This window comes from Diprion similis, chromosome 1 (genome assembly GCF_021155765.1).
Source record: "Diprion similis isolate iyDipSimi1 chromosome 1, iyDipSimi1.1, whole genome shotgun sequence".
Taxonomy (NCBI): domain Eukaryota; kingdom Metazoa; phylum Arthropoda; class Insecta; order Hymenoptera; family Diprionidae; genus Diprion; species Diprion similis.
In genome coordinates, this window is record NC_060105.1 from 6345063 (window position 1) to 6372243 (window position 27181).

A 27181-nucleotide genomic window follows, 5' to 3' on the forward strand; every position below is an offset into this window, starting at 1 on the left:
CAACTTTCTGGTACGTCCGCTATTTGCGAGAACAACGATTTTCAAGAAAAGAGTTTCTCATTCTCGCCAAATTATACTCGGTGATCGCACCGCTGATTTTACTGAAAATCTGACCAGTTTCATAAAGGTGAATTAATGAACGAAGTAAATCCAATGGAACAAGTTTTATCTAAGTCAGACCTCGAAGTTAATTTTCAGACTGAACACGCGTGAATTCTTTTATCCGTCGTTACAAAGAACCGGAAAAAGAAGTTGCAGCAAAACCGGAAACTACTTCGTAAGTAATGAATCGTCGTATTGCGATTGATTTCGTCAAATATAAACAAAATCTGGACGATATTCGGAAAAGAAAAATCAATGTGACACTACTCGAGAGTAATTTATTTGTTAAACAGCCGAATACAAAGTACAATGGATTTAAATGGATTGAAGGGTGCTTTAAACCCGTTGAGATTCCGTAATAAACAACCCTTGTTCCCGTTGCCGTAATATATTGATTTCGAAGAGCGTCCACATCGTGCACACATTGGACGGAATATTATCGTTTTATACCTTGTGTGTAAGGTGAATTCCATGCGAACCCGACCGACGTCTGTCCCTCACAATTTCTGACTGTTTAAAATTTTTCTGCAATTGTCTTAACTCTAAATCAGTGCCCTGATTTTTTCAGATTTTTTCAGATTTTTTATTCAACTTCTCGATTGATTTTGAAAAGGAGCTTTTTTTAAAACTCTCAAAAAATTATCAAAATTGTATTTTCTTTCCCAAACATTTCACGATCGGTCTCATGATGGGCCGATTTTTTCCATTTTTTTTTCTTTGCAATACTTTCAATTTTTTACTTAGAATATTTCTGGTCTATTTTCCATTACAGAGCGAATTCTGTCCATTTTTCGACACATTTAACTATTTTTTTTCTCAGCTTCACAGTGAAACCGATCTAGAAATGTTCCAAGTTAATGATAATAAAAACTTTAAGAATTTTGTGGAAATTTTCAGATTGTTCAAGCAATTTGTTGGTTGGAAAAAAAAATTGAGTCTTAAAAAAAAATCGGTTTTTGAAATATTTGAAATGTAAAAATGCAGTTTTTGAGAATTTGAGACTTTAAAAAAGGTCCTTTTCAAAACCGCTCACAATATTTACAAATAATTAAGCAGTTGAATGAAAAATCGAAAAAAATACAGGCTAGATGCTGTTTCAGAGTTACAAAAATTGCAGAAAAATTTTTGAACACAATGAAAAATTATGAGAATCAGACATTCCTGCATACCCTTTGTATATACGTACATATAGGTATGTAACACAACGAGGAAACAAATGCAGATAACCGATAACGCGCAAAATTTTCCTTCTAAATGACGAAAAGCGTTATTGGCATTTGACGGTTTGGTATATATATGTAATTTATTTTGCGGTCATCATCGAAAATTCCCATTTGACACAGCCGATTACCAGCTACCTGTACCAAGATGGCGAGTGATGGAAATAAAATTTCATGATCGAAATATGATCGACCACCGACTCGTCGGTTTACATGCATCAACAACAAATAAAAATGCGGGTTCATTAAGAGACAAAGAGCGAACTGAAAAGGCAGGGCAAAATAAAGCTAGGAAAAAGGTTTTTGTTCAGCGATTCGTGTTTCTCGATCCAAGTCAGAAAGAAAACTGTTTTGACAATAATTTTGGTTAGCGCAGCAACCTTATTAATTTTGTGCCAGAAGAACTATTAAGCTTCTTTTATCTATGCCGACTACTAGATCCTTAGAAAGGGGTAGATCTAACCGCTGATTCCACCCTTTGTAACAATGCAATGTATATATATATATATATAATGCACTACGGAAATCCGGGTTACCGAGACGAAGAAAAACAGGAAACATTAGCTGTCACGGATCCGGAAACAGGTGTAACCAAAGTCTAGAAGCAAATCTAAGCTGCTCGTAGAGAGAAATCTGTGCCAACAAAATTCAGCTCATTCCTCGTGGCTGTGTCGCAGTTTCTAGGCCAGACGCACGTTACAGGTTGTTATACACGTTATATTATACTTGTATAGTATTTAAGTAGGGAAATGCAGGAAAAGTTTTGACGTAGTTTTTACCTAAAATAAAAAAAATACGTGTATTCACTGATTTTTTCCCCATCACTTTTGTTGCCAGTTTGAGTTTTTTTTTTTTTTTTTTTTCTTTTGTGCTTCTGTCATCCGTTTAAGTAACGTTTCGCAATCTCCAGAAATACTGCAAATTCCCAGTCTGTCCTAATTTTTATGTAGGAAATGAAAATAGATTTTATCTTTGAAATGCTTTTGTATTATTTATCATATTTTACAAAATATATGTAGGAGGAAATCCTGGTGCGATATAATTAAATCGTTCGTGTACGTAATGATACAATGAAAACGAAACTAAAAATAATCGATGCATCGATTAATTGAATCAGAATAAAAAATCGGACACGACTAGATTGAATCGGTAAAAATTAATCAGATAATCGATTATTTCGTTTTTTTTTTTTTTTTTAAATCTCGTTAATTTCAGTCCGCAGTCTTAACAGCGAAAAAGTTTTTTTTATAATTTATAGTTTCATTCGAAATACTTTTCAATCTCGGTTAAAAATATTCGTTTATTTTTTACTAACAACATGAAATAAGTACTCAGTAAGTAAGAGAATGATAACAATAATTGATGCTTTAGTCACAGAAAATTGATATTCTATCGCTTCGTTCGTGGGAATAAAAACCAAAAACTGATAACGAGAAAAAAATAATCGATGAATAATTTTTGTCAATTCTTACGGAAAGTCGAAGGATTCGAATATTATACCTGATCCTTTATAAGGCTGGAAGTATTCCTGCGATTCACCCTCTCCCTTTACCGAACCCTCGTTACTTCAATTAACGCTCGTTACAATTTCGTTGACAGTCGACGAGCAGACTGCTGTGACGTCGAGGTGCGAATGACAGTTACAAATTACCGTATACAGTGGATGCAAGCTGCAGCGCATCGGTTGCAGTCGTCTGCAGAAAAGCCGCGAATTACGATTGTTCCGCTGCACATCCAGTCCGTTATTACAATTTTCCTCACGCAGTACTGCGATATTGTTAATTATTTGTCTCCGTCGTATTAAGATATAAATTAACATAAATGTATATTAGGGTGGACCCAGAAAAAAAATGGCTTTTTTTTTTTTTTTTTTTTTTTTTTTTAAACCAGCCAATAGAAATCGATAATTTTACCGGTGAAATGAAGTTGCAATAGTATTTGAAAAAAATTAAAATCAAAATTTAAACGCAATCGATAATGGATATAATATAATATAATCGAGAAGATTATTGAAAAAGTTTAAAACTGTTCGCAACGTTATTTATTGTCAAGTAATCAGTACGTTTGCTGTTTTTGGATCGGTTGATTAATTACTTAAGGTAGGGATTTCGGTGAAATTTCGTCGATGTCGAGTTTTTTTGTTTTTCTACGATGACAGTGTATACGCGCAAGGAACTTTTGGCAGAAAACACTTTCATCGCAGGAAATTGAATTTTTTTTTTTCAGGATACATGGATACCGTAACGTAAATTTTGTTGGAAAGAATTTTTTGATCACATCTTTTTGAATCGTTTAAAAAATCAAAAACTCAATATTATGAAAATTTCACTTTAGTCCCAGCCCTCCTTAATTATTGAAGGATATTAAGCCAATCCAACGATATTAATGCAGGCGTGAACCACGCGTGTGAAGAATAGAATAGAATAGAAGTTGAGTGCACGGATATATCTAAGTTACGACACATGGAAATAATAAAAGATAAAGGTATATACGACATGTTTTTGCCTCAACTCACACACACACACACAGACACACAGACACACACACGTGTTTCGCCTTTCACTCGTGAAGTTCGATGGTATAATGGTTATATGCGTAGGTACCCCACTTATTCTTATATTACGAACATTGTTGTGGGAAGAGACGCGGGTGTAACGTTAACGTCCAGAGAAGAAAGAGAAGGGATGAAGAAAAGGAAGAGGAAAAAAAGCTGGTAAAAGACAGAGTATAAAAATAAGAGACTACATCAATTTATACCTCTACGGTAGAAAAATGAAGACATTCCAAGGATTGAAATTGAGCCAAACTTTCCACGACGTAATAACATGTGGGTAAAAAAAAAATTAACGTTTTTCGAAAGCATCGAAGCATTAATTATATTAATCCTCGTATTACAAGAAAAATGACTAAAAATTCATTCTCATATTGATTTAAATGCAAGTTCTCATTCATTGCGTCAAGTAAAATACGATGATCCAGCCGATACCGTATATTTATAACTTGTTAACAGTCAAAGTACTTTGATTTGACTTCTTCATTGATTAACAATTCGATCAAATAAATTATTTTGTTTTTCATCTGTGAGGGTAACGATACGCGAAGGTGGAAAAACCGATTTAAAATAAATAAACAAATAAATAAGAAATTAATTAATAATAAAAAACATGCACAGAAAATAGAATAGATAAATAGAAGTAATATATTATATTATATTTATATATAACAAAATACAGCAGACGAAAGCGTAAGCGGAACAAGTGAAACCTGTGGAATCTAGCCTGTAAGACGTTCTTTCCCGTGTCGTGCAGCAGCCATTGCACATATACATGTATTGTGTATAAGTAGATGTAAATTATATATATTATATATGTGGTATTCGCGTAATAATAATAACAATAACGTATAACCGTAATTAGATAAGATAATTAAAGTATTATTGCACCGCAATGCTTTCACCCGAAGCGTTCGCACATTTGCGAACCAATTACAAATCGATATATATATATATATATATATATATATATTACGCATGCGCGTATATTATAATTGCTGGAAATCGATTGGTTTTGAAAGTTTTTGTAAGTTCTTGGAAGATAAAAATAAAAATAATAATAATAATAATAACAATATTCTGATATTACGTTGAACAGTAAAGTTAAAAACAAAGGTTCGAAAAGTAAAACTAACGTTGATCCTGTTTATTATAAATCAAATTTAAAAAGTTCCTGCGAGTGAAAAGATAAAAAGAAAAATCGTTTCAAAACAATGCGATTCGAGTAATATATGAAAAGAGTTGGAAATTATTACAAAAAGGTTGATCGAAAAATGTTCATACTGTAAATCGTCAAATTCTACGAAAATAAATAAATATATAAATAAACAAATAAAATGGAAGTCAAAAAACAATAATGAGGCCAACTCGTAAGTATTTTTTCTTTCTTTCTTTCTTTCTTTTTCTTTACGCTTAACGATGCATAACTGTCATTAATCATCACGATATCGCATATTCATACTGTATAGAAGTATAGAAGTAATCGTGCGTTGACAGAAGCGTCCGTCATCCGAAAATTTGTACATGCATTCGAAATAGCTGCCTATATTATGTATTCTACTGCGAATGTATATATATATGGATAAGTGGTTCTCGAACAAGAGCAGAGATAAATCGTCAACGATGATGATGATGATAATAATAATAATGAAACTAACGATTCGACGTGCAAATAGGCAGAATAAGATGCAATCGATTCACGCTACGATGAGCCTCGTGTCGAACTAATGACATCTCTGCTTCACAAATTCACACAAGTATGCTGTAGAGTGTAAAAAAAGAACACCTTTGACCGATTTTCAGATTTCTTGGACCACCGTATTTATTTTCAACCAATCCGAAAAACACGAAAATCTATCTTTCGAATTAATAATCCCGATCGATTTGCTTCAATTTTTTTTTGTGAATTCTTTGTTGAAAAACGGTAATTTTTTATAGAAAAGAATGGAAATGGGACAGTTTTTGGTTTGGAAGGTACAGGCGAAGCAAGTGTAAAAAATAAATTGAATAAAAATATAAAAAACACAAATTTCATATTACTTTCCTTTTTTTCTTTATTTCTTTTTCCATATATACGTTATATACGTGTACATATATATACATACATATATAACATATATATATATATATATATATATATATATTGAAGATTGAGAAAAGAGATCTAGAGCCCGAGCGTTGCATTTTAGAATGCCGCGCCCGCAATTTACTCAACGATTATTTATGCCCAGGATGAGTTTCAGATATTCTCGAATCGTACGTTTCAGGTATAATAAATAATTATGTAACGGTATATCTGACACAAGCGATTATTACAAACATTATATTATCAGCTGGCAAAAGACGTTAAAATCGAAAGAAGTTTAAATTCTTGAACTCATGATCTTGGCCCGGGAAGTTATGCAACAATAACATACATTTAATTAATCCTGATTCTCGGACTATTCTAAAAATTCCTACGTTGCGATTGGAATTTAAATCTGTATAGAAATTTTTATAGATTAGAAAAATAATTCCTCGTTATTTTTATTATACATATTTAATTGCTACCGGATATATTACACTTTTAACGAGTTCAGATCTATCCGATATGCAAAATACGCAATCGTTTAGCAAAATGTTTAAAACGAGATCCGCACACGCGGCATGATCATCGATTACGTAACCAATAACGAATCCCGATTAGGTACTTTCCATTCGGTCGGACGCTCGGCGTTAAATAGAATCGGAGAATAACGCGTCGCATATTTCTGTAATATACGAGACCTCGGTATAAAGCCGGGGGCGAGATTCCAACAATCCGAATCATCTCGTTGAGCTAATTTATAGACCGCCCAGCCCAGCCTGCCCACCGAGTCATGGATTTTATTTATTACGATTACGAGGTGACGAAACGTCTTTGAACGAAACAATGTCACCGCAAGCAGACGACGTTACCTCCCTGAAGCGATGTAAACCATTTTTTTGTATCGTGCAAGTATCCTTTTTTTTCTCTTTTCTCAAAAAAAAAAAAAAAGAAAAAGAAAAGAAAGAAAAAGAAAAAAATCGTTTTCTTTTTTGCGCGTTAAATTCTTCGATCAGATTAATTCGATATGACTGTATAATTATAAGTATCTGAAATATGGGGAAACGCATTTGAATGTGTTTGCAGTATAAAGTATTCTCAAAATTTTTAACCGCGTTTCTTTTTTTTTTTTTTCGTAGAATACTTTTCGTTCGTTTCTTCGTCGTCGGGATGGAAAACGAGAGAGATAGAGTGAGAAAAAGTAAAGTAACTGAGTCGTTTCAACGACGACGCAAATGTTGTAATATTCTCGCTTTATATAGAACTTGGAGAAGATAATTTACATCCGTAAAACAGATAAGTATCTCCGTTATGCGAGAATAATGCAGTCGGTGGTGCGACGAGTGCATGGAATTGTTCTTCGAGGAAAGTCGCGGAAAAAAGAGAAAATAGATACTTTCTTCCCCCCCCCCCCCCCCTATTTTTTCTTATTCTAACACTTCTACAAATATACGCTCAAAAAACCATCCGACGATTTGAAAATTATTCGATGCTTCGATCGATCGTGGGGGAGGCAAAAATAAACGAAAAAAAAAAAAAAAAGATTCTTCGTCAATGGAATTTGAAATAAGTTATAATTTATTTGTTTTTTCCCCCCAATAAATGAACAATAAATTTGTAAATCTTTGAGGAAAAAAAAAAAAAAAAATACAAAGAAATAAAGAAAGATAAAAAAAGCAATCTTCGAAGAGAAGGCAGATTTTTAAATGCATCCCACGCTGATATCGTAATTCGTAGGTACGGTTGGCGAAAACGGAAATCGTCGTACATGGAGTGCAAAAAGCGGCGTGAGCATTGCCAAGATCAAACACAATGAACTTCCCTGCGAAACGACCTTTGTCCATTGTGAACTAATATGATACGTATAGCTGCAATAAGGAGAAAGTCCGCTTGGCCGCATTGCCGCATATTTTATCCTCGCGGGGTGCATATTAATTAACAGCGCCGCATATTACGAAACAAACGGGGCGACTAAATGGCGACGATTAATTCGATACGAAAATTGACGATGTGGCGAGAAATTGAGAACATCGAGTGCGGTAGAGTCGTTTTTTTATTATTAACAAGTGCCGAAAGTAATGCCAGGGAATTGAGCTTCAGGGGTGGAGATAAAAATATAGAAAGATCAAGAAATAGAAGAGCCGTAATATAGAATTTTTAAAGAAACGATAATTTGATTTGTAGAATTAAAAACTGGAGAAAGTCAGTCAGAAAATGGTCAGAATTTGTCTCGATAATATAGAATTATACACAGATTCAAAATTTTACCATTCTATGTTTTGATCTTTCGATATTTTGTTTTCTGTACTTCGACTTTTTACATTTTGACAATTCGACGTTAAATTAAATTTTTGCGTTTCTGAAAATTTCATATTTTCGTACTTCTATCAATCGGCCATAATTCTAGTTTTTTCAAAAAGTAAAGTGTGACCATATCCTAGAAAAGTTGCAATTTATCTAGTCTGAAGAAGAAAAGAAAAAGAAATTTTTAGCATCGGTGCGCAAGAAAGAAAAAAAAAAAAAAATCAATATTATCAAATAAATATTGTCTTCTTATTCAATCGCGTGTAAAAAAAACTGTCATGTATTCTAAAGACAATCAGTTCCATTCGACAAAAACGAATTGTAAAATGTCAAAAGCGTGTCTTATAACATTAATTTTAAATGAACGACAAGAAGCGAATTGAAAATGTTTTATAACTGAAGGCATCGCATTCCATAAGTGCGATCGCATCCAACAAATTGAGGGATATCACCGGTGGAAAAGGGGGGTTTGAACCGTGAATGAGGTGGATGATACCACGAACTGAGACACAACTGCGGCTAGAGCCATGCTAATAGAGCCACGGTGGTTCTACCCTGCAGCCGGTAATTATCCTGCAACGTGTGAGTGTACAGAGAGGAGACAGTTTACGACAAGCTGAGAGAGGCGACTCCGTTGGCTGGTCGTTGAAACGGCAAGAACTACAAGACCTGAAGGTGCATAAGAGGTGCAGAGAGCGAAACTCAACTCTACTCTACTCTCCTCTCCTCTCCTCCTTTTAACCAGGTGCCATAGCATCCACATCCACATCCACATCCACATCCACATCCACGGCCTAATACCGAGACCGTCAGAATTTGTCAAACAAAGTGGTGGTGGTGGTTGAGGATGAGGAGGAGGTGGAGGTGGAGGTGGTTTGTGATATTCCGCGAAGCCACTAATTAAACTCTCTTCCTTGTCACAACGGACTCTCTCTCTCTTATTTTCCCCTAAATGCAGAGAAAAATTTCATTATCGTTACGGTCGGTAGAAAATTCTGTTCAATTGGATGTATATACATATGGTAAAGAATAGCGGTGCTTAAAATTGATAAAATTATGAGAAACTAATGTGGTACAAGCACGATTGTTTAGTGTTTAGTCTAATTACAGTTGTCGATAATAAATTTTCTGATTACTGTAAGACTGAATTTGTTTCTTCGGTTTACCATATATTTATCCAACTAAGATAATACCGTATAATAACAATAATAATCCTTATTGTTCCAACAACGTCAAATTATCTTTGGTTGTAGAATTGAAAAATAAAAAAAAAAAAACGATAATGATGGCCGTTCACTTTTTTGCTAAAAAAATAACTAACGCCAAAGGGTTGGAGCGAAAAAATTTTCTATCACTGCCTCAACGACGTTGAAATTTCGAAGCTGTTTTCGGGGATTTAAAAATTGAGATATCCTTAAATCCTTCGATGGCTGTATGTTTTGTATGACGAAAGAAAAGTTTTTATAAAACCTGAAATGCGTGCCATTTTTTATTTTTTCAATTTTTTTTTTTTTTCACCCTAATACTGAAAAATCTATGCTGAAACTCCCAAATATTTGAATGTTAAAAAAGTTAAAAACACAGATATTTCCGTAATACAAAACTATCGCAAGCATCTCAGATTTTACAAAAACTTTTCTTTCGTCATACAATACATACGGTCACCGAAATATTGACGGATATCTCAATTTTTAAATCACCGAAAGTAGCCGTTTTTTTTTCGAAATTTCAACGTCGTTGAGGCAGTAGCAAAAAAAAAAAAAAACATTTCAGCCCAGTCCTTTCGCGTGAGCTCTTTTTTTTGGGGGGAAAAACTGCGAGAATCTCTTATAAGGGGAAATCTAAATAAAAAAACGTTTTTTTAAAGCACCCTAATTATACATATATATATATACATATACAATATATACGTATATAACTGAAGAAAATAATAAGAATAAGAACGAAGAAGAAAAAGAAAAGGAAAGGAAAGGAAAAGAAAGGAAAAGCACATGCCTTGTGCTATCTGCGTACAATACGTATATTATAACCTCCTGTAATTGCTTGTGCAACGGTTTGAAAATTATACAGACGCCTACACCAAGTATCACATGTCTCAACGCTTTACGCTTCAAATCGCACGTTGGATTCTCTTTTACGCGGCAGTAATGTACAAAGAGTGTGTTACAATCCAGCTCAGTTCTATGCTACTTCTCACACGTCTCGTTTTACCTTATTTTACATCGAGGCGAAGGTCGTCGCCGCTAGTTTCACGTCCTATCCGAAACACGGATAAATAATTCAATCTAAGCTTTTGTTGCAAATAAATGTCCACGTCAGCTTACCGATACCTTAGAAATTCATCAGATCGGAGCGAAATATCGAGAAGAAGATGATCGGTGTTTCGAAAATTTGCAACGACTTCGAAGGAGTTCGGTTTCGAAAGAAATCTGAACGTACGTTTTACCTCTTAAAAATATGCGTCACTCTTAATATCAGAAAATAATTCTATAGTCGCGAAATAACGATTTTTCCTAAAATTTAATCGATACGTTAACGCTACGATCTTCGATCTCGTAAGAATTGAAAACAATGTGTTCGCGTGACACGCAACAGGTAGCAACTTATATCAGAGATTTAGAATGAAAACTTGACATTTTACCAACATAGATATTGAAATATCCAAAAACCATAAATCAAAGGAAGAATAATACAACGTTTCCTTGGTAATTCCTCTATATCCCGACAAATTATATCAAACAGACTCGATTATACAAATCTGTGCAACGCCAAAGATCAGAATCTTATTCTAAAACTTCACGTAATATTTCATCTCGCGTGTGTCATACGGAATATTATTTCTTTTCTGCTCCAAGTACGGATCGAAAATTTTTTGCTCCCGTCAAGAAGCTGGATACAGAAATTTGTATGCCTTAAATTAAATTCTGCATATTGTACGCTATTAGTTCGAAGTAACCGGAAGATTGGAGGATGCAATCACGGCCCCATAAAGCACGGAGAGGTGAAGTCTATCGAAAATTTTATATCTAACATCAGGTAATATCGTTTAATACATATATATATATACAACACAAATATGTATATAACAGAAACTGACGATGACGGTGCGGTGTATAAGCTCAACGTCCGATGCAGACTCGGTCGCCTTTGCGATAAAATAACGTGATTGAAATTGATAATTTATTCCCTCTCTCGTGTCAGAGACTGTACGAAGCTTTAAGATGAAAATATATTCCTCAAGATTTTAAACGTTTGAACCGCAGTTTTGATCACATGTTAAACTACCGATAATAACAATTTTTAATAGAAGTAGAAGCAATCGTTTTTGTAGGATCTCTTTTTTTCACCCAACCTTTGACAAGCGAAAAATAAGTTTTCAATATAGATAAGGTTAAAGTAATCGTATCGTAAGTTTTTGCCGTATTTATTTTTTTTTCTCCATGTATAAATTTTTGTGTATAAATAAATTAATTTTTTCTGAAGAGGATCTCCCTCAGAGTCGAAAGGTCTTTATTCGACGTGTGACACTAAGAATCCTGAAGATACCTAATTCAGAGATAAGTTGGTGATAAATTTCAGGAATAATTTTTTCAACTGACGAAGTAATCGCGTTTGCCGCGGGATCGAGAAGAGAACGGAGGCTTCGGCCGAGATCCTGCATCCCCGTTTAGCTACCGGCCGCATCGAAAAGGTGAAAAAGGTAAAAAGGTGTACGAGTGTAGTAACCAGCAGCATGCAGAAGCGGCTACACATTGATTCCCCCACATTACCTCCGTCTGCGAGAAGGCAAAAGCAAAAGACAAGTTTCGCCGGAGGTAGTAGTAGTGAGACGGCGTCTCCCTTCGTATCGCCTTTCTTCGTCGAGACCTTCTTTGAACAGTTTACTCGAGCCGAAAGTTGTAAGTTCGTTCGCGATTCGAGGACTACGCGAAAATCGATGATCCAAGGAGTGCGTTTACCACCTCTGATAATCAAGATGCCACGTTTATCTAACCGCAGGATCGTAATAGCCGCTCTTTTCGTCGTTGCAGGTGAGTCGAAAACTCGAAAATTCTATTATTTAAGAAATAAAAAAAGCAAACTCGCATATATTCGGTTCAGACGTATTTTTCAATTTTTTTCTTTTCTCTTCTTACTCCGAATCTCGTGAAAAAAAAAAATACAAATCACCAATTTTTTGTCTTTTCACACGCTAAAATTCACGTCAATTAAACATTTTGATATTAAACTAATTGTTTATAAATACAAGTATACCAACGTATTCTTGGCAAATAGATAAATAAAATAATTGATTATATAATTTGGTTATAATAATTAATGATAAATATATTGTTTTACGAGACTTCAGCGTATCGCATCGTATCATTATCATATGTATAACGATAGTAGCGAATAAATTTCTTTATGCAACTTTATGACGTTCTAGAGATGATAAATCAGTGATAGATAAGAAATCAACGGTCACTGTCAGCGCATTAGTTATTCCAAGAGAATTATTATGACCGCGTTTAAGTATCTATAGAAAAGAGTGTGATTTAGAATAAGTAGCAAGGAAAGGAAGACGACTTAGTTTTATGTGAAAATGGATTTCTAATCCAGCTTCATATATTTATATACCTACCATTCGGCATTATTGTGCAAGATTTCAGCAGTTTTATTATTTAATCAACGATGTTGAAATGAAATTTTCTACATCACTATACTGGACTTGTTATTCGAAAATATTTCATTGAATAATTATGGAAGATGTTGGATTCTGTGAATTTGGTATTCAGATTGGCGTCGTTTCAAAACACTGTTCTATAGTCTCATTGTTATATAACTTCTTCGATCTTGAATACCTATAATCCTATTCATGCAAAATCTTGTACAATTTTATCTGTTGCTAAATTACGACAAATCTTTTGTTATTTTATAACGTGTGCGAAAAAATTTTTCTAAATTACTGCAAATTCCGCACTGATCTAGTAAAACGAAAAATATAAAATACTTTATACTATATATCCTTATCCTTACTAGTTAGATCTAGCATAGCGAATAACAATAAATATTCGAGTAAGAATTTGATGAAAATTGAATTCAAAGAAGCGTAAAGAAGATTGCGATCGAAATTCCGCGATCTCGTTTTTACGCCGGGTTCGAGGAAATTGAACGAAATTGAGAACAAGGAAATCCTTACTCACCCGGCACCAATCTCGTAAAATCGACATCAATGACATTTCTCGAGGAGTCCGATCGTTCGTATATATTATACTATAATAATACCGTACCTATACATATATACTTATACATAAATCCATATATATATACATATAAAAAATAATTCATTTGAAGTAAAGAAAAAAGAAAAAATTAAAAAGCGAATCTCTCGGACGAAAAATTCTGTCGAGTCACTGACGAATACATGATATGAAACAAAGAAAGAGTAAAAAAGATGACGAAAAAAAAAACAAATATTTCCGCGTAAGCTTTCCGCGATAAAAATGACAATTTTTAGATAAAAAGGTATATGGAATTATAATACTGGCGTATTTCGAGATGAGGATCGTGGACTGAGAAGACAACACCAGGGGAAATCAAGCATCCGCGTTGATTTTATTTGCATAAAGTGATGGAACTTGCGGCTATATATCACGTTTGACCGACAGATGTTCTGCATATAAACTATGACGTCTGACTATGCGAATATAATCATCACACGGGCAGGTATACGTATAGATTATTCGCTTGGGCATGAGATAAGTCGAGCTTTGCCACGATTTGAAATAATAACAATAATAATAATAATAATAATAATACTGGGGATAATAGTAAGCTTTCGATGGATAGAAAATTTATAAAATTTAGCTGTTTTGTGCCTTATTATTTACAACGAGAATATATAAAGCTGATAAGTTCCAAATAGAAATCGAAAAGCGGTTGAAGCAATGAATTTTTGAATATGTTAGATTAGAGTGTTTGAGAAAAAAAATTAATTTGCAATTTTCCACCATGGTTTCCACGATAAAAAGTTTTTTTCAGGTTAAAAGAAAGGTTCTGTCAAAAGACGAGCGTTCTGCGTTATTTTTATTTATTTATTTTTATTTTATTTATGAAGTATCGAAAATAAAAATTTTTCTTTTATCGATTACATCAATCAGAAAATCAATTTATGTCACTAAGAAGATCCACACTTGAAATATCAATTGTCCGGTTGATGTTTTTAGAAGCGAATCTGACAAATTTTTCATTATTAATTCAATCTCATAAAATATTTATAATTCAATATGAACTTTTAAATCAGGAGAATAAGATTCCGGTTGTGTTATGGATCCTGATCTTTGAATTGAATAGAAACGACAGGAAAGAAACAATAATAATTGAAGTGCTACAAAGTGTTTCTACACAAATTCAAAGAAAAAAAAAAGAAGAAAAATTGTGAAACAAAGTGAAAAACCAAACGAGCTCATCTTTGCACAGAATCTTCCTCTTCCCTTATCCCTTATTATTCGATTCACTGGATAGATTTTTCGATTCTATTTTCCACGCCAAAAGATCGTAGGAAACGAATGATGTATACACATATATTTTCCGTCGGAACCCAATTGAGTATGCATTCAATAAATGCATAGTGCATCCTTTTCTATGCACAGGTTTATTGGATTACCAATACGTCGACGCATCTCAACGACCGGAATAAATTTTATTATTAAACTCGTGGAAGAAATCACGCGGAAGTTGAAAATAAAGATGATAATAAAAAAAAAAAATAAAAAAAAAATAAAATAAAATACAATCACAATTCGATTATCAGCGCAAAATTTGACGATGCGCTGCAAATAAAGTGCATAAAAATATTGCATACTTTGTATAGTTGAAGAGAGAAAAATATACGTAGACGCGTCATAGAGCGAAGAGCTAGGCGCGTGCAGGATAATAAAGCCGGAAACGTTTGTTCGGTGGTGTCAATGAGGTATCCGGAGACGGAGGTTGGCGATAATCCTCGCACCCTTCCGGGCACGGTAATCGTGTTTCACCCGGTTTTCCGTTATTCTAGCGCAACGCTTTCCTCGATGCAGCATTTCAGAGTTTCCGTGGCTTTCGAGCATCTCCTCTCTTTATTTCCCTCTTTCCTCTCGCCGATTTTACCACCGAGCTGAGGGATTCCAGCCACGTAGGTAAAAACGTAGAGTTGCGAAAAGAGTGGATATGCATGCATGTATGCATACATACATACACACACGCACACCTTAGAACGAATATATCTGCGGCATGTGTGAACGTGTACCTACAATACGTCCCCGATATATATATATACTTGATCACCATAAAAATATTTCCATCGCTTGGTAAGCGAACAAATTCCATCATCGTATATCCTCTGCTCCAGAGTGTGCAACCACACACACACACACACACACACACACGTATGTATTAATATATACGTCTATCGGTGTGCGTTTCATTGTTTATCTCCATACCGTATGCAGTTGTAGCTTTTCTAGTCCGTTACTAAAATATTGAATACCTATAAAGAAAGTCCATAAAGTCTGTCGGATGATAGAGATGAACGTTTGGAAGCAGCGTAATAACGGCGGATGAAAATATGTGTATGAAAGTGTGTTTCATTCGTTGCGTGGATCATTTTTTTTTTTTTTTTTTTTTTCATTATATAATACATTTATTGTATGGATACGTTAAGGGTGTTTGAGAAAAAAAAAACAATTTGCGATTTTTCACGAATTGTATGCACGTAATTTTTTGCTTTATCGTTATTGCTGTGTTGTTGTTTTTTCTTCTTTTTTTCTTTCTTTCTTTTGTTAATTAAAAAAATGCAGAACAGCAGGGTTTCTCAAAAGTTCTATTCGATACATTCTTAAAAGCGAAGCGAAGCATAAGATATAATAAAACGTACTGAACCTGACATGCAGAGTGTGTGAGAAAAAAACGAGACAAAAGAGGGGAGAAAAAAAAAAAAATGTTCTGCAGAGTCGTTAATTACACAGCATTTTGGTTAACGAACCGAAAAGATCAGATGCAGTACCAAGTAGAGACGTGCATCGTGCGCTCGTTTCGCCAGCTGCATATTATGCAAATTTAAATGTGAAAATAAATTGTGGGATTCCGGTTGTTTCTTTTTTTTTCTTCCTTTTTTTTCTCATCATTTATTTATCTTATTTTTCATTTATTTCCATTCTTTCGTTTCGCCACTTCGTTCTTCAATCGTTTCAGTTTTTTTCGCTTCTTTCTTCCTTTCGTTTATACCTTTTTTTCTTCATCTATTTTCGTTAATTTCGCTTTGCACTACCGCACATGTATGTATATATATATATATATATATATATATATATATATATATATATATATATATGATATATACTATATACACGAATTTGAGCCGGCTAAGTGATAAAGAGAGAAAGAAGAAAATATCATAGAGAGAGGAAAGAAAAAAAAAAAAAAATTCAAATGACTAGCAAAGCTTCCGGAGCAGCATCATTACGGCTGTAATCTCGTCGCGTTAGACATGAGGTATATATTTTTAATTGGTGATAATTTGACAAACTCGTATATACAATGTACATACATACATACATATAAGTTGTAGGCTTGCGAAAGTTTAGTAGATATGTATGTATGTACGTGCATATTTGTCTCAATTAAAAATCTACTGTATACATATGTGCAGAGAAATACAAAATTCAAATGATACAAAAGTAAATATGTCAAGTGTATTATAATACAATAAAAAATAAAATGTTACCTTCATTTATTATTTTCAAATGTTTGCTAGAAAATTCTTTACGTTGACAAAAGTTAAATTATTGTACATCAAAGGTTAAAAAATCGACATATGTATTATTGAAGAAAATTCAAAATTAAAGAAAGAAAAAAAAACAAGAACATTAGTCGATAAATTTATGCGCTAAAAATTTGAAAATAATAAATTAATATGTAGGTAATATTAAATTTTACTTTTGATACTCGAAGCAGCAATTACATATATAATAGAGACCGATAATGTGTGTAACAGCCGCGTGCATGGAAATTTTACACCGTGTAAATTGGCAAATACTAATTCACATCACGCAATGAACGGCACTCCAATACGTATCTTTTTTATCTCGTTATCTATATAACGCGTGACAATAACGCGTTTGAAAATCGTTGGGGGATTATATTGAAAACCCTCGGGGGAAAAGATTGGATCAATTTTGATCGTCTCATCGTCCTGCGGCACAACATTCGTCGGCGGCCATTACAACAATATTATATATATATATATATATATATACATTTATATATTTATATGTATTCCTCGCGAAACATGATAAATAGGTATCAATATATGAGACAGACATCGAAAACCTGCAGTATCGAATAAAAATAAAAATATAATAACGGTGAAAAAAAAAAGAATAAATAAATAAATGACAATAAAAATTCACCCCGCAAAACGAATCTCGCGTGAGAATTATTATTTTGCTTTTTTTCAACACCCTCGAGTTTGTCGGGAAAATGCTTTCTTCGCGGAAGATATAAGTATAAGGAGAAAAGAATAAAAGGGGAAAAATATGCTGACTCGAAAAAAGGCTCGGCGTACCATCGCGGTTTATCTAAGCTCTTTATTTTTATTTTTTTATAGTGCAAGAATCAATCGGTCGATTTGATAACTCGGAACTTTTAGCGGAAATCGAATGTTGAGAATTGCGAAATTTCTTTTTTTCTCCTTTTCCTTTCCGATTTTTTCGAACGACATGACGAACAAAACGTGCACCTACTAGAAATAATTACATTCGCTTCATTAGTTTCTACAGGGTGTCCAGTTATTTGTGAAAACGTAATTCCCTGAGAATTCCAGGTTTTTCAGACAAGAATCATTATTTATCCAGTTTGTTCTCATGTATACAATAAATGACAAATATATTATTCATACGAATAATAATATATTCTATATTTGATTAAAGCACAGCTCATTGCGAGACGAATTTGTAAGAATTTTTTCGCATGTACAATTTTTAAGAAAACAGTGCTTCGTTCGTGACCATTGCCTGAAAGCTGAAAGAAAAATTTTCTTTCCTCACCAAAATGGCTAAATTTTTATAAATCTAGGATGATGATTAGTATATTCCAGATACTCCATGAAATTCCCAGAAAATTTCCAGGTTTTTTCCTATGGGATATGAAATTCCCTTAATCGGTAATTTCCATGAATACCTACTGGACACCAGGTTCTAACTCGCTGAACAGGTGGCGAAAATTATACGACTTTTTTTACACATCGTTTCAAACTATATACAAGGCAATTAGGAAACGACACGCGAGGCGATGACGATTAATAATATTGTAAATTACACCTCTCCCGATCATCATGATCGCGATAATAGATCCAAGATCGTCGAGGAGCGCAGTTGAAATAAAATGAAAACTATAAAGAAATCTGCAAGCAATGAGTATTAATCGCGATATAAATTATTTCTCAATTGCAAATTGAATTCGATTCATATTCTACCATATAATATACACATATAAATTAAAAATTTTCGAAATAACATCAGCTTAAAACTTTATATATATATTTATACGTAGAATTGTTTATCATTAATTTATATAGACATGAAAGACTTTTATCCCTGAATATTATTCGGAAAATGTGACTTTCAGTGATATTAATATAACGAATAGGATTTTTTTTTATTCAGCTCTTTTTTTTTTTTTTTTTTTTTTTTTTAAATCTTGTTCATCTTTTTTAAATTCGAATACCTCACTATATAAAAATCAAACATTGCTACGACGAATTCGTTTGACGTTTCATCCGGGCTACAAAATTAAATGGAAATACCCGCGTCATCTATCTACTGTGCAGAAATATTTGCGGGGTAATATAAACCGATCGTTTCTTTCGTATTATATACATATATAAGTGTTTGTGTTTGTGTGTGTGTGTATATGTATACATCTGGTATCAAATTTCGACTATAAACCCGTTCAGTCGGTAAATATTGCATTGGTGGAATTCGTATAAAGATATATGATACATGCAGCGAGTATATTATATATTACACATACGTAACCGCTTGTGTATAAAAGTGGACATATTTTTCACATTTCAATATAGCTTCTGCATGCGGCGGTGATATGTTTGTCAGCAAATATACATAATATACAAGGATAGGTATGTATATATAGTATACATATGAGGCATTCTATACGGTTTCGAAGGGTCAAAAAATTGTCCACTCTCAAAAAAAATTAAAATTTTGTCGAATCGTTCAATTATATGAAAAAGAGTATTATCTATAAATTTTTTCGAAATTATTGGATCCAATTTTTTTTTTTTTTTGACATTTTCAAAATTTTCAAATTTTTTCAAATACCGTTATACATTGAAAGCATAGGATTAAACAAAAAAAAAATATTTTATTAAACAAAAAAAAGTTTCAGTTTTACATAAACTTTGTGAAAAATTCTGTTTTGTGATTTTTCGAGTTGGAAAAAAAAATGACCATTTTTATAAAAACATGTACGATAATAATTTTTTTCGATCGGTACGTCAGTTTAGATTTGTCTGAAAAAATTCTAAACAATACTCTGAAGTGTATGCAATCGACACGTTTTTTTCTTTTTCCTAGGTGGCTCGATCGATTCGTAAAACAAACCTTTTAGTTATGCATAAATTTGAATGTAAAAAAAATTGTAAATAAATTATCAATTCTTGAATGACTATCTTGATCGTTGCGGCGAGGACAAGAAAAATGTAAATATTCGAAAATTTGCAATTTCTATCTATGTAAAATTTAATTTAACGAATCGAAATGAAAAGATATCTCGATATAATATTAAACTTATAATTTGTAATAGAATCCTGCGTGACGTAAAAATTTTACCACGTTTGTCTTATCGTTGGCTAACTTTCTCCTCGGGCACGAATGAATTCCATTGTTACATATCTCACGTCAACCATCGTAACGGATGCAGGAACTGCAAGCTCGGCTCCCCTTCGACTTCGGGTGTGGAAAGCAAGTCGTTTAGAATCACGTCTCGGTAACCCGGGTAACACGCAGAATTTACGATAAACTTGAAACTATATAAGGTAAAACTTGAGCGGGTATCAAACGAGCTCTTCTCCATATATATATACATATATGGAGTATTCCAAGTCAAATTAGCAGCCCACCCTCGCCCTCTTCAATTTTAATCGTTTTTTAGTACAATGTTTATACCGACCAAAAAAGGTCGCGGAATTTTTGCAAAAGAAAGATTGCAAAATTACATTGTTTTCATGATTTTCTGATCTGTTTAAATCGGGGAATAGAAGAACCCCCCCCCCCCCCCCCCCCCCAAAAAAAAACTTAAATTTCGACATGTAAAATAAAACTAAAAACTTGCGAAAAAAAGAATAGATATCGAGATTCCATTATCATGTGCGGTGCTTAAAACACATTTCAGATCATAGAATCTGTGTGAATTATGTCAGATTTTTAAAAATGACGTTTTCGGAATCAGCTTTTCTGACAGCTAGACGCCCCGGCTCGACTGAATTTCGTAAAAAATCATAAAGTTGCTAAAAATATTCCAATTTATCTGAAATAAAAAATCCCTAATCTCGCATGGCAGATTGTTACACCGCATGTTCAATCACGAATGTATTTTTTTCCTTTCTTCCTTTTATCCTGCAGTATTCAACTTCGCCTCAACAATGTCTGACCAGAAAGTATATAAAAAAAAATAAAAAATAAAATAAAATGAACAACGTCGAGTAAAATACGTTTAACACACAGTGACAACATGAAATTATTTTTCCACGGCGTAAAATTAGCCCGACATTAGCAGATTTCGTGTAAACTTTCAGGAGCAGCAGACGATGTCAGTCGCCTTGCGGAAACTCTGTTTTCATTATAACTTTGGATGTTCGCGAGTTTAACGTGCGTGTTCGTTAAATTATTACAGGTATACACTAGGGTGTTTAAAAAAAATCTACCATTTTTTTTTCGTCAAAAAAACACATTCGAAAATCGTCAGAGCATCCCTAAAAAAAGGCTCTGCGAAAATAAGAGCCCTTAATATTATTATTCAAAGGTATCGATTCTCAATTTTCGATTTCCATCCAAATGACTTGGAAAAAAATTCATGAAAAATCTTCATTAAAACCTGTTTTACGGAGCGTTCAATTTCCTAAAAAAATCTATCTTGCTCATTATTATACAATGATTCGTTTACAAATAATATAATCCTAAAGTTCAAAAGAAAATTCTTCTCATGTTATATAAACCGGAAATAGAAACAATAATATTAAGGGCTCATCTTTGAACAGTATCTTTGTTTAGGGACACGATTTTGAAACGTTTTTAAGGAGAAAAAAAGAAGAAAATAATCGAAATTTTTTTAAACACTCTAGTACACACCTACTAGAGTAATTTTTCCGGACACTGGACCCTTTGCGTGTCGTCGTTACATGATCACGCGCCATCTCATGTGCCGAACCTCCTCCTCCTCCTCCACCTCCTTCTCACACCTCGTAGACCTGTAAAGCCTGTTTTCCGCCACAAAGCTGTCGACTTTGGATCGAGAAGGTGCAAAAGGGACGCAAAAGGGATCCAGACATCCAACTCCCGGCATGGTTCGACGCTTCTATAAAGTTTTTGACGCTCTTGCAGGAGTACGCTGCACAGGTTGTAATGAGATTAGGGCACACTTCGCCTGTTTAACCAACGATGCAAACTCGGTACGCTACGAGGATGCGGTTTATTATGCATACCTCCATGCCGTGTAGTAAAAGATTATATTACACTGCACACACACACGCACACGCGATATATATATACGCAAATTTATACTCGGTCTAATTTCAAGTGGGTATACGAAAATCCTTCGAGTCTCGCAGTTAACGAGGATACACGTTAGTTAATTAGTTAGTTAGTTAGTTAGTTAGTCACTTTTTTTTTTTTTTTTTTTTTTTATCACGTTTTCCAATTTTTAACGCACGACGTCCCGTAGTCGGGGGGAAAAAAAAAATTCCGAGGATGAAGTTAGTAACGTTAATTTAACGATGAATGTTTAGGAAAAATTGCTACTTCATACCTTCACAGGAATGTCCAAAATTTAGTGAAATCAGTACGAGCATGTGATGTACAATTATTTTGAAAATCCAACTCCTTGAAAGTCATTCGAAAATTGCTTAACGTTTTCCTTACATTAACGTTACTGTTATAACTTCAACCTAATCAAAAATTCTGAGGATAGTTCCGATATATAAAATCCATTCTGAGTTAGAACTTCAGAAATGACTTCCAAAAATTAGAAGAAAAAAAAAAACAAACAAAAAAACTATATTTCTACATTTTTATTAAAGAATCACCAAAAATTAGATTCCCTTCACTTTGCCTCGTAGAAGGATAAAAGCAAAAGAAGTAAAAACACAGTTTAAACTTTGGTTCTTCTTTTTCTTTTTTCCCCAGATCCTAAGGATCTATCTCAATATCCGAAACACGAAGATTTTGACCTACGCATTTCTCACGTTAGGTACAACAACATTTATACATGAACAAATTGTAAGAATTTTCATGCAAGTACATATATATAAAGTGTAAAAATCAGTCCAAAATTAAATTTGTTAAAGCCTCTCATTCATGTACACATAATTCCATAGACAGAAATAATTTCAGTTACGAATCAGCGACGTTCAGTCGAAGCTGAATTCCTGTTACGGTTTCGCCAATTCAGACACTCTTGCATGTACTACGTGTGTTTGTGATGGTTCTACCTTAACATACACTCCGTACACAATATAATCACGGATTTTCGATAAGGTAGGTGTTTGTGTGCGTGTATATATACATATATGTATGTTATATGTTATACGCTATATATAATGCGGAAGAACGGAAACGCAGATGCATAGAGACAGACGACTGGAGTTCAGATGCATCGTTCCGAGTAAAACCTTCGGTTATTGTTCGACACCGAGTATGCATATCTGAAACCTCTATTCGTGTGAAATGCTCTACGTGCGTGCAGAGAGAGAAATGCGGCGGTTACGGCCCGCAGAATTCAATACCTCGCTATTAGTAGGATTAAGTAAGTAAGTGCATGTGTAAACCCTGTTTCGCGTATAGATCGCGACAGGAAACAATTCGCAAATACAACCTCATCTCCTCCTGCAGGCAGCTAGCTATGTACACACTATACCTATGTATATATACGTGTTGAATACATAGTTTATAAGCGTCGCGTCGCGAATATTATATTATTCGTTAACGGATTCCGTTTATGAAGCGACCTAAGAATGATAAAAAATAATTGATTTTCGATTAAATCGATTATTTTTAAAACTCGATTCTTTTTTTTTTTACTCCCACGAACGACGCGATGTAATATCAATTTATATGAATAAAGAATCAATTATTATCATTGTCTTACTTACTGAGTACATATTTGATATAATTAATGAAAAATAAACTACTATTTTTTACCTAGAAATGAAAAATATTTCGGATGAAACTATAAATCATCAAAAAACTTTCTAGATATTAAGACTACGTACTGAAATTGACGAAATTTTGATTTCAAATGCACCATTTCAAAAAAATACGAAACAATCGATTAAACGCTTAATTTTTACCGCTTCAATCGAGTCGTGTTCGATTATTTTTTATTTCGGTTCGATTAATCGATGCATCGATTATTTATAACTTACTAATCATCGCTATTCGACTCCGATATACGACGCAAGCGACAAAGCTGATAGAATTTTTTCTCAACAAATTCGTTCGATGAGTGTGATTGAAAAAAAAAAAAAAAAAATCATGAACATCAGTGCATCTTTAAAAAACGAATTACAAAAAAAATCTAATATCAACTATAATAAAAATATCTCGCACCTAATTAAAAAACACAAAAACAAATTAAAACTATATTTTAAAAAGACTAATTTTCATCGAAACAATTTCACTTCCTGCAATCACCGTGTTACGTATAGAGTATAACACAACTTATAATTATAGTACGTATAGTTGTATACACAACGTCCGATATAATAAGAGACAAGTTTGAAAAGCAGTTTATTAACGATACTTAGGACTGTACGCGTAATTTCCAAGAGTACCTACCTAAGGTGCGAATACCTTCGCGTAAGAGGTGCAGCCTTACGGAGGGTGCAAATTACCTCTGCATCCTGCAGCCGGACAACAAGGGAGGCGACGAGCAACGCCTGCAGCACTATTATATGTTCTAGGATCGGCATAGAAAGCTCGAGTATCGCGAACACGGCACGTACAAACCCCCAACCCCTCACGCTTTTGCGGCTTTATAATGTACACATGATATATATATATATATATACACACTGTTATATATATATATATATATATATATATGTATGTATATAGATGTAGATACTACATTACTGGTAGTTTTTCTTTCGCTTTGAATACCATTAAACAAGGAATAAATACAATGTTATTAACAGTTGGTCCTGTTAACGAATTTCTAAAATTAATCGTATTACTTATAGATTATTTATACAGAAGTATACATACACGGATACGTTGTAGAGTCACACTTTCGATTAACTAACAATTTGTTTAAAATTTTCTTCTTTTTTCGAGATATAAAACAGCGAGAAAAAGAAATGAGATTATAATTATACGTAAGTTGGATCGAGCTTGAATTTAAATGAAAATTTCTCTCTATACACACGAAGAATCGAATTTCGAAAATTCGAAAATTCTTACAAGTTCACGCATCTCTAGATATATATGTCAAAAATCGACCGGCGAATTGTAGCGCGAAATATTTCACATTTCGAGAATCGATCTTTTCTTGCTGTTCGTGTTGTGTAATATCCTCCTCCCCCCCTCCCCCCTCCACCCCCGGGCCCGGTTTTTCTCTCTGTTTAAATACTCTTATACAACTGGACCATTTTTAACGATTATTAATGTCCTGCAACGGATACAAGTTTATATATAATACATATTTATTGTCATAACTCGCATATATATATATATATATATATATATATATATATATATATATATATATATATATATATATAAGCAATATAAAAACCGCAATGGAAAGGAAATATACGAACGGATGAAACAAAAATATACGTTCGCAATGCAATATTATACAGCCGTATAGGTATATTAAATAATACAGGTATATATGGAGCATTCCATTCGAACTTACCGAGCCTGTCATCCCCTCCAGTTTAGATTTTTTTTTTTTGCTTCTTTTATATATATGATCAACCTTCCCCCAGAAACCACAAAATAAATTTTTTTCGTAAGATTGTGTTTTGTATTTTTTTTTTTTCTTCATTCGTTATTAAAGCTGTCTCAAAATCGCAATTTTGATAAAAATTCACAGACATTTCTTGATGTGAAAACGATTACTTCAAATCCAGAACGGGAGTATGATTCTGGTTTTTTTTTTTTTTTTTTTTCTATTCTTCCAAAGGGATCCAAACATTTTATTTCAACAATTTCACCGCAAGTTGTACTTTTTTTTTATTTGTTTTTTTTTTATAATTATTTTTTCTTGAAGGTACTTTGTCGTCGATTTGTTGATTATCTTTCGGAAATACCGAGAAGGAGGGCCGAAACAAAAAAGAAACGATAGAACTTGCGTTGAAATTGTTGAAATAAAATGTTTGGATCTATCTGGAAAAATACAAATAAAAAAAAAAATACAAAAAAAAAAACGGATCCAAACTCCCGTTCTGGGCTTAAAATCATCTTTTCACATCGACGAATGTCTGTGAATTTTGTGTTCGAAAAAAAAAATCATGTTCATGAGATTAAAATTAAACAACAGGAGGAAAAACCTAACGCCAATTTTGTTAAAAAAAAAAAAAAAAAAAAATTATCAGTAGAAAATCTTAGATCGTGTGATGAAAAACTAGAAATAACAAGAATGAATAAAAAAAAATAAAAAAAACTTCCCTCCCACATCAGCGCTAGTTGTGTAAAAACAATAAAATTTCAAACGACATTACAAAACTGTACTGTTTAATTTATTACTTGTTTTATCGGTAGAATCCAAAGTGATCGACAAGAGAGGATTTATGAAACTCCGTACGAATCGGGGTCAGAGCTAAAGTTTACAGCAACTGGTATTGTAAATTGTCACCGACGACGTTCCATTCGTATAACAACATAGTATCATGTATATTTGTATAGACGTTGGTGGGGATGAGGCGGGGTGAATTGGAGAGGGTGAGAAATCGGGAACGGATTGGAAACTCTGTGCAGGATGTAGAGCTGCTGCTAGGCAGCTGCACCGTCTGTTGCAGGACGATCCAATTGTCCCTTGCTTTACTTAGCGCGAGCAAATCCAAAATAACTGCCAACTCCATTACCAGCCTCAATTAACACAAAACCCCCGGTGCCCTTTCAATCCTGTAATTCGAATTCTCCAAGTTGCGACTGCGGTGCATGCAGCCTTGGACACTCTCGTACGTTACACTGCGAGCTTTGTTTCAATGAAAAATACGTTCCACTCTTTCGCTTGTTTTTCTTTTCTTTTTTTTTTTTTTTTTTTTGTAGAAAAAAATACTGACTCATGCTGTATAGCGTCAATGAAATATGAAATTCCCTGTAATTTCCTGGTTTTTGCAAAGGAAAATAGATATTTTCCAGGACTCGTTTCAAGCTAACGTCACTAAAGGACTCACATTTTTCACGCAAGCTAATTAAAAATATTAGTCATCTGGTGTCTACATCGTAAGTTAAAATAGTAAGACTTCTCTTTTAGTTCAATTTCGCTTAAACTCAATTACCAAATATATTAATGAATATTCTAATTTGAAAAAAACCAAAGGAAGACCAGGATTAGCCATTCATGCGAAACACGAATGATAGAAATATCGATCTCAGAGTATCGACTGTTTCTAGTACTTGTTTATATTTTTCATAAATTGTACACAGTGGTCAACGAGATTTTATTAATTTTAAAAAT

At 33.5% G+C, this 27181-nt stretch overlaps 2 protein-coding genes across 2 annotated transcripts in view; one reads left to right on the top strand and one right to left on the bottom strand.

The window, feature by feature from the left end:
* The window catches only part of LOC124404698 (RING finger protein 17), a 99834-nt gene that overhangs the window by 55787 nt on the left and 16866 nt on the right, over nt 1-27181 (bottom strand). The gene's annotated exons all lie outside the window — the stretch shown is intronic.
* The window catches only part of LOC124404724, a 28833-nt gene continuing 13594 nt past the window's right edge, over nt 11943-27181 (top strand). Inside the window, exon 1 of the mRNA XM_046879062.1 lies at nt 11943-12273. Within this exon, the coding sequence (XP_046735018.1) occupies nt 11976-12273 (298 nt within the window). The 5' untranslated portion in view covers nt 11943-11975. The remainder of the gene's footprint in view (nt 12274-27181) is intronic.